Consider the following 9,666-nt stretch of genomic DNA (forward strand, 5'->3'; position numbering starts at 1 on the left):
ACAACATTATCATAACACATTTATTAAATGAAATATTTCATATGTATTTTATTCTTATTTATGATTTAATATATTATAATCTACATCGAATCCATATTTATACATAAAATGCTTAATTTTGATCCTTTGATCAAAGTTGATTTAAACTTTTTTTTAATTTAAAATAATTATAACTCAAAATTTATTATAATATATATTGAATGTTTCTTTCTCTCTAGTTTCCTCGTAATAGCTCATATATATATATAAGGCACGATTTATTGATGTAATGTGTTAGAGGTAATTAGCCAAGAGCCATGTGTGGTGATACATTACTCCCCTAAAAAATGTAGGTGAGCAGGGTAAAACTATGCAAGTGACGAGCTGTTGATCAACTAGTCAGGTTAGTAGGGAACAAAACCCTAACTAACTGAACCATACCTCGCCGGATGAGTGACAAATACACATGATAACGGTTAACATTTACGTGACATGCTCTATATTATTTATATAAGAATATATATTTATATATAGTGATTTAACCTAACTAGTTGAAGTTTGAGATATAAAAGAATTTTGTACATCGTCCAATTAAAAATTCTAGTTATAAAATTAATGGGTCTCCCAGCAAGTGCCGACTAAAGGGATATATGGATAATATAATTAATGATATTGGTGGCTTTTATCTCAATGAAGTTGGAGAAGAAAATTATTAGTTTAAGATATAAAGCATTTTAATCATCCAATTAAATGGGTTGCCTTCATTGTGGGTTTAGCATATTTCGCAGGTATTTTTGCAATTGCATCCAACACCACATAAAAATTTGGGGCTATCATGGGTTCTCCATTTTGACTTTTTAATCCTTGCTTACAAAGCCAATGGAGTTTTACTTTTTCCCTTTTGTCAACTCTTTTTGATAATTGCCTTTAGTGCCTTTATTAAATTAATCAACAAAAAGAGTGCATTAATGAATCCTGAATTGAGTTGGTTGTTTTATTAATTGTTTCTTTTAAAAGATAATATCAGTTCAACAAATGTTAATGTCTATGAATTCTGTTAAGGTCTTTGTGAATGCTGGTAGTTTTAAGGACTTATAAGGAAGAAAGAAAAATCAAAGGATGTCAGCATCAGATTTTCCAACTTCATTTGATACCTAAATTAGCCAAAGGCATGAAAATGATAAGAGAGGTACAAAAAGGAGGGTGAGAGAGTTTTGTGTTTATCAGGGTGAAGTCATGATTTTCTTTTAGTAAATGAAAATATAACTTATTGGGTTAAACCTAAAAGTTTTATTCCAAATGGTTTAAGTTTGAATTTTAATTTTTAAAAGGTTTTAATAATGAAATATAAATATTTTATTTTTTAGATTCATTATTGGTGTTATTCTAGTGTAGGGATAATTTATAATGGTTGGGAAGTTTCTTCATTTTTAGGTATCTAGAGCGAAGTTAATTTTTTTTAAAGGGATAGAATTGAATTATATATATTTTATGAGAACTTATAATTTCATTATTGTCTTAGCATATATTTTTATAATTTTTGAAATACTAATTAAATTTTTAACATCTTTGAAAGATTCAAAGTATTATTTTACCATTTGCTAATCAGCCAAAGTAATATTTTCTCAAGAGAGCTTTGGCCCTTGCAGTCTCTTCAGCGCCTTCATTAGATATCACCTATTAATAAGAAGATGGTTATTTGAACGATTTTATTTTTAAAATTAGTATTCCATGTAAATTTTTAACATATGTTAATTTTTTAATTGTTTAAAAGAATTACAATATAACAAATAAATTACTATAAAGCGATAATATATCTTTCTAAAAAAAAATAAGTCGAAGTGTAAATTTTCACATCCTTCTCTTGACATATAATTAAGAGAAAAAAAAAAGTTGTATTAAATACTATAATTGCCAGCCTAGGAAGATCCATAGCCATGAGGCAAAACAGGGTCAAACATAGCGTTAGAAATGGTTTGAAACATGAGAGATATAACCATATGTCAAATCAAGGTCCTCCCTAATTCACTTCAACAGTTCAATGAGCTGTCTCGGTATGGTCTTCCATGAAAACTTTTTGAACATTTGTTTATTTTAAGAATTTTATAATATGAACGATGGACCAGGCCAGTTTGAATAATTTAGTTACTTGACTTCTCTTCTTTATCTACTGAAATAGGTTGACTTTTAGTTTTCTACTTGGCATGAAATCTAAGATTATGGTTGACTTATATACGTGTAGGCTACATCCACCGCCGAGCCTAGGTGGGGCACTTTAAAGAAATTTATCATTTAGATAGACTTAACAATTTTTTTATTCACTTTTTTTCAAATATAACGGCTGAGAATTATGATGTTCCCACCCATCTCAATTAAAACTTCAGTTCTTTTTCTTAAGGTTTCTTCTTATTGGCCAATCTCAATTTTTAATAATTTGGCAGGGGTTTTTGGGATATATATTAGAATAGGCATACACTTCAAATTCTCATATATATATATATATACATGTTATTTAAAAATATTTATTATTTTTAAATAAAAAAAGCTTTAAGCTTGATTTGGCTTTCCTTTTTTTTTTCTAATTATAAAAACGCATTACGTCTTATATTTTTATTGACAACTTTTTTACTTAAAAGATATACTAAAACAAAAATGGTAGTCTAGATATTAAAGTAATGAAAAAAAATTGGAACCAAAATAGGAAAATGAATATAATTCAAAAACTAAATAATTACTTAGCCTAAAAAAAAGAACTATTCTGTTTGAGTTAATATCACTAACACAAGTTATTATATAAATTTTAAATTAAACCCTAAATTTTTAAATATTTATAATTAAATCCTCAAAGTATATATATCATATAAATTAAATCCTTTTGTTAATTTAATTATCAGCTTAGCTATTAAATTCTTACTCGAAACAAGTAAATCTAATTGATATAATATTAATATTTTTTAATTCAATTATGAAGTTTTAAAAATTGAAACCAATTTAGAATTTAGACTTTGACCAACTACTAATGTTACATTCTCCTCATAAAACTACCCCCTTATTGTTTACTTATTTTAAAAATTTTAATAATGATATAAAAACATTTCTCTAAAAATTCTATCTTCGAAGAAGTTTGTATTTTACTGTCCAAACTAAACGAAAACAGCAGAAAGAGTAACTCCTCCATATATCCGAATCGTAGAACAACCCGCTTTAGCATCCCCGTTCGGTCAAGCATTTGGCTTGTTTATGCTGTTGTACATGTCGTCGATCACACTCTGCATCCAAAGAACTCTGATCAGTAATCGGGCACATAGTTGTGCATTATGTTACCCAAATTCGACGGTGAATGTCAGATACTTGAGGAAAATCGAAGGATCAGAGCAGCGCAGCTTGTACATGTATGCACAGCATACATGCGTGCACGCACACATTAGAGATGTTTAATTCGTGTATACATGCCTTAGCTCATGTCCTTTTCATGTAAACCGTGTAAATATAAATTCAATACAAATAATTATGTGTCAAAATCCTAAATACGAGTACTACAAATGTACTAAATGTGTTGTGTTTATGTCATGTTTTCAGATCGTCAAATCTAGAAAAGAAACCCGATCAAAAAATGAATGTTTAATTCGTGTATACATCCCTTAGCTCATGTACTTTTCGTGTAAACCGTGAGAGTATAAATTCAATACAAATTATTGTGTCAAGATCCTAAATATGAGTGCGATAAATGTACCAAAATGCGTTGTGTTTATGTCATGTTTTCATATCGTCAAATCTAGAAAAGAAACCCGAGCAAAAAATGAATGTTTAATTCATGTCTACATGTCTACATCCCTTAGCTCGTGTTCTTTTCGTGTAAACCGTGAGAGTATAAATTCAGTACAAATTATTATGTGTCAAGATCCTAAATATGAGTACAATAAATGTACCAAAATGCGTTGTGTTTATGTTATGTTTTCATATCGTCAAATCTAGAAAAGAAGCCCGAGCAAAAAATGAAGGTACCTGATAATACTTGAGCAATTGAGGCCTTTTCTTCTTAAATGTTGGGGTGAGAAGGTCGCGGTCCATGTCAAATGGTACATGGTCGAGATGGACAGCTTTTATAAATTCAAAACCTTTCAGCTGCGTAAGGATATAAGTTAAATTTCCGATTTTCCTTTCCTATCTAGTATAAAGAAATGTAATTACTTGTAACAGTAGTGAAATCATATTTCATGAAATCGGAGAAACCATCAAATGACAAACCTGTTTCTCTTTGCCAGTCCTTGTAAGCTCTCCAAGTATGTACTCTTTGGCCTTTGGATCTTTACAGATGGTTTCAAAGTCACCACTTACACCATTGTCAGCAGCCCAGCGTTCAAGTGCTTGCTTATTTGGGTTAACAACCGCAACAAGGTAGGACTCAAAGCTGTTCCCATAAACCCATATCTGAAATTGACAAAGATGTGATATAAAAGAGTTGAAACATAGAGCTAATGAAGGACTACAATCATAGGATTGACATCCGAAAAAGAATGTTCAATTGCCTGCCGTTGTGTTCAATGCCAGTTTTTCAACATTTAGTTACTGGTTCAGTTTATGCCTACACTCTTACATAGGAATAACGGCAAACATTGCATACTGATGTATTGACATGGGCAAAAAGGCATACCGATTCAATATCAGAAACACAACCATAAACATTCTCCAGGTTCTCAACAGCAACATATTCCCCTTGTGAAAGCTTAAAGATGTTCTTCTTTCGATCAATAACTTTCATACTTCCATTTGGTTGCCACTCACCAATATCCCCTAATGCACAAAGATGAAAGGTCCTTAAATTGGAGATAAGCTAATGATACGGAGAACCTCAACTTAAAAAGAGATAAGTATCAGCAACCTGTGTGAAACCACCCATCAATCATGACCTCCTTGGTGAGGTCTTCACGTTTGAAATACCCTGAGAACAATGTTGTTCCCTTGAGACAAATTTCACCTCGTGGTGTGCTTGCAAGGGCATCATATCCCATTTCAGGAACAGATTCTAGGCGTACATCCACATTTGGTACTGGAGGCCCCACAGTACCAAGCATTGACAACTCATGTGGTAATGAGACAAAAGTTCCCGCACAAGTCTCTGTCAAACCTACATTCGGATTAATATAAAATAGATAAGCGTTTATGCTGTAGCAAGTCTGCACACAATCAATAAAGAAGAAGGAATTATCAGATGTAAAGAGGCTAATTTCAAGGACACTATACCATATCCTTGCATCACATGACAACATGCCACTACTCGTAGGAACTCTTCCACGTGAGAAGAAAGAGGTGCTGCTCCAGAGAGAATAATCCTCAAATTCCCTCCCAATCTTTCTTTTACCTGACAAAATTATGAATATGAATGAGATCAAAGTAGTCGACAGGATTTCTGTTGGCTTTCAACCAATATATGTAAGGAGCCTTGTACGTATTCTTTTTAACGAGTAAGACTTCCTTCACCTGACTGAATACAATTCTGTCAGAAAATGGAGATGCCTCTGCATGTTTGGAGCCATTCCTCATGTTATAGAATTTGCTGTAGAGGTTATCATAGATGTCAGAACCAGACAGCAATGCAGAAATATGGGAAATAAACTGGATTCAACAGAAATAATTAAAACCGAAGTGAACAAACACTAATCAAAATTGGCTAAACATAGTAACAAGAAATGAAAGGACATACTGCAAATGAATATCAACTAATGCAAAAGCTCATGATAAAGTTTAATGCCCAAAAGGATTGAGATAAATCTAGTTTTGTCTAACTACGAAAAAAGATGGCCATATTGTACAGAAGCAAATATTCTTTGTTCTTAATTCCAGCGAGTCTGTGGTGGTGAAACTAATTACTTGTTTAACCCTCTTTCCATCACTTACTAGCGGCCAGCAGATACCATGAACTGCTTCACAGAAGCGAACTGAAAAGTAACTTACAATGAATATGCCACATTAAACAACGTCTTTTTCAATAAGCCTCCCTCAGAAATCTTTTGTTGTAAACCTAACAAGATACAAAAATTATGAGAGTTTCAGAGCTGATATTGATAATGCATTGAATGAGCCTGCTTGAAAAAAAGAAGAAAGTTGCATATATGTGTGTGTGTGCACGCTTTAAAATTAAAGAGAATCAATAAAGTTCATTTTGTTTGCTAAAGTTATGCAAAAGAGGCATAGCAAATTTTTTTGAAAGAATTTAACTATGAGAGTTTCAAAAATAAATCAATTAAGACAAGTTCTCAAGTACATGTTCAAGTTTGTTTATTTTAACCTTCATAAACAAACCAAAATGAAATTGCCTAACCAGATTATAGAATCTTATTCAATATCTTTATACATGTTTAGAAAGAATGCTGGAAGTCCATTTCTGATCGGGAACATAAGAAAGTTTACCTGAATAGATTCTATCCAGCACACGAGGAACAGCACAGAAGACACTTGGCTTTAGCTCCCCAATATCTTCAAGTAATAGTTTCACGTCCTGAAGATGTCACAAATAAGTAATTACCAATTGGAATAAACTCTTACTAGTTGAAACAGTATAAAAAATACAGGCTCACCCCACGCCAGAATCCTATTGAGGCACCGTGTGAAATAAATAACTCCTCAATCACCCGGTCAAAGATATGTGCAAGAGGAAGATAAGAAATATAAACATCATTCATAGTCAACTGTAAAATTGCACAAGAAACAACCAAATTAGAGAGGAAAAGCAAAAAAGAGAAAAATCATACTCATTTTAGTGTGGGAAAAAAGAACAGACAGATCAAAGTGACTGGTGAAACTTTTTGTCTAGGAATCAGGAAATTAAACGAAAAGATAACCTCTTCATTTACACGTCCTAGCAGACAATCCACCGCTGCTAAAAGAGTAATGATACTTTCATTTGAAATCAATACTCCCTTGGGATCACCAGTTGTTCCACTAGTATACATTATAGTGCAGATATCAGTTTTCTTCTTTATAGGAAGATCATATTGTTTATTTTCTCCCTGCAAGAAACAGACATCAGAACTTATATCAGAATCAGTGGTAATCTACGAGTTAAATAATGACCCAATTAAACATTTATTCAACATGCATGAGCCATGGTTATCAAATAATATCTACAATAACAGTACTGGAAAATTCCTTCAGCATCGTAAACCAGAATGAATACATAGAAAATGCCAACTCACATATAAAATCAAGATGCTAAAATTATCAAGTATTCATCAATTTTGCTAGTCTACAAGTTATGTATGGAAAATTATTTCCAGAAATCCAGGACATAAGAAACAGGACCACGCAAGAAAATTACAAGGAGCCAGAGATTTGCAATGCAATGCCAGAAAGCTTTTCTTCTACAGCTATATAGATGCCTTTATCTGAACTCAATAACTAAAAAAGACACTTAACTCAGCAGTGTAAAATTATTTACTGATGATTCAAGAGGAGATAACAAAGAAAGTAGCCTACCAGTTGCAAAAACTCTTCCCAAGTAAATATTGCCAAACCCTGCTTCTCAGCTTCTGCCTTCTGCTCAGGTGTTACCTTTCCAAAGCTAATAATTGCTGCATAGCAAATGTATATGCACATAAATTATTTCTAACACAATTTCATAACAGTTTCCCATCCACCCCCTCCACGAAAAGTAAATAAACAAATGACTTACTTCTCAAGTATTTTGTTGAGTTTGGAAATGTTTTAAACAGCTGAAAGGGCAAAGAGAAACCTTACATGAGAAAAAACCATGTACCTATAAATTCTGAGATAAGCACCTAAGAAAACTGAGAAAAGCATATACAGAAGCAAATGCTGAAAGTAAAGAACAAGAAATTCATTCGGTAAACAGGTATCTTATTTATATTCTATACCGAGAAATAAAAAATATTTTCTCCCATTATTCCCACATCCCATAACAATCCTAGGGTTCCAAATATAGATATATGAAACTATGCTTACTTCAGCAATCTTCTTTTCCTCTACAAAAGCAATTGAAACTTCTGCATGGCATATGATAAACTCCACAGCATCAGCACCTGTAATATATATGAGAAAGGATCAAACAATCATTAACAGTATGCAGTGGCATTGAGATAAACTCATCATTAAAAGACTTTAAAGATGTTACAAATAACATGCTAAACCAGGTTCAAAAAAGAGGAAGTTTAGATAACACACATGAGCTTGTTGTTTGCAGAAAGTACTGATTTAACAAAATATAAAGCGTACTTTTGTAGGTCCTCAAGAAGAAATACCTAAAGTGTCATATAAAGGAACACAAGAGAGTCCATGAGCATTGCAGGCCTGCATCAATGTTGATGCATCAGTAAACTTTTTGGACAACAAGCTTTTAGTTAGCGAAGAGTGTGCTCAGGAGAAACTAAGTCAGACAAAGACATTTCAGAATAACAATACCTCCATGGTCATTATCCACTCTGGGCAATTGGCACCATATATACCACATTTTCCTCCCTGTAAACAAAAATAAAAACCATGAAATTTGTAAAAATACACATAAAACTTTTAGAATAACAAAAAACTTAGTGCATTACCTCCTCAACACCACAACTCCGAATGGAATTTCCTACTTTCATTACAATGTCGTAAACTTGTTTGTAAGTTTGCCACACATATTTTCCAGCCTGCAGTGGAAGCCTATAAATTTAGATACACGAACTAAAAGCCAAGGTCGGCAGTAAAACCAAAAAAAATTAAATAAAAAACAAATCAGCAGTGGATGGCTGACAGCATACTTTCCCATCCACAATCTGCCGGTGACCGAGCATATGGTGGTTAGGATATTTCTCAACTGACATTCTGCAAGGAGAGATGAAGTTTGAATCATAGTGACAAAAGTACCAGAATATCACTTTTTTTTGGTAGCATAAAAAATACGAGCTGTATTAGTTAGTTAACAAGTTCAATCATACATGGATCATAAGCTAAGTTCTAAATTAGCAGAAAGTCATGATCTCCACATCACATAAACAGCAAGCAACCAAAATCGAAATAATTACTACTATCCATAATATAAATTTTAGTTTTGCAGTTCTACAATGAGTTGAATGAAAAGCCATCGATCATTCAACTAGAAGCCTGGAAATCTCGTTATCTTGATCCATCTGAGTGTTTTAAATCCAAATTTTCAAACATTATGCATTTCGGTAAAAATAATGAAATCTCATGATCCGTAAAATGTTATGTTTCTTGCATCCATCGCCAAACAGAGAGTGAAATTTAAATGCACAGCCAAACAAATTAAAAGATCTACATTATTTCAAAAAGATAACAACACTGAAAATTCGAAATAAGCAAATTTCCAAAGCCAGCTGAAATCAAACAAAGGAAAAATAAACAGTAAACTAGTTTCCTTATTTTCTTAGCAAAATCAACCATGCAAAAGATTATTAAAACAAAAAAGAAAGAGACAAAAAAAAGAAGCTAAATTCTAACCGGAAGATGTCCCAACAACTCTCCATTCCAGGAATCGGAGCAGGGAAACCATTCTCGGCAAAACAACTGCGATAAACGGGGCCGATCGACGGTCTTTCATCGGTGGCGGCCTTCCCTTCCTCTACCTTTATTATATAATTCCTCTCCTCAGCCATTTTGATCACAATGGTTAGTATCTGAAACCACGTAACTACTTTCTTTTATATATTCTCTCTTTTTTAATTGTTTATA

General features: G+C 32.6%; 1 protein-coding gene across 1 annotated transcript; it reads right to left on the minus strand.

The window, feature by feature from the left end:
- Positions 1-2,918: 2,918 nt before the first annotated feature.
- LOC107924546 (long chain acyl-CoA synthetase 4) lies at positions 2,919-9,666 on the minus strand. Its single transcript, XM_041080515.1, has 19 exons — positions 9,436-9,666; positions 8,736-8,799; positions 8,535-8,624; positions 8,398-8,454; positions 8,238-8,286; positions 7,942-8,018; positions 7,652-7,691; positions 7,456-7,550; positions 6,822-6,989; positions 6,558-6,668; positions 6,391-6,478; positions 5,935-6,001; positions 5,461-5,536; positions 5,224-5,341; positions 4,862-5,107; positions 4,634-4,773; positions 4,228-4,410; positions 3,985-4,104; positions 2,919-3,248 (listed from the first exon to the last, which is right to left on the minus strand). The coding sequence occupies exons 1-19, from the start codon at positions 9,588-9,590 to the stop codon at positions 3,201-3,203; spliced, it is 1,992 nt and encodes a 663-aa protein (XP_040936449.1). The 5' UTR covers positions 9,591-9,666; the 3' UTR covers positions 2,919-3,200.

This window comes from Gossypium hirsutum, chromosome A11 (genome assembly GCF_007990345.1).
Source record: "Gossypium hirsutum isolate 1008001.06 chromosome A11, Gossypium_hirsutum_v2.1, whole genome shotgun sequence".
Classification (NCBI taxonomy): Eukaryota; Viridiplantae; Streptophyta; class Magnoliopsida; order Malvales; family Malvaceae; genus Gossypium; species Gossypium hirsutum.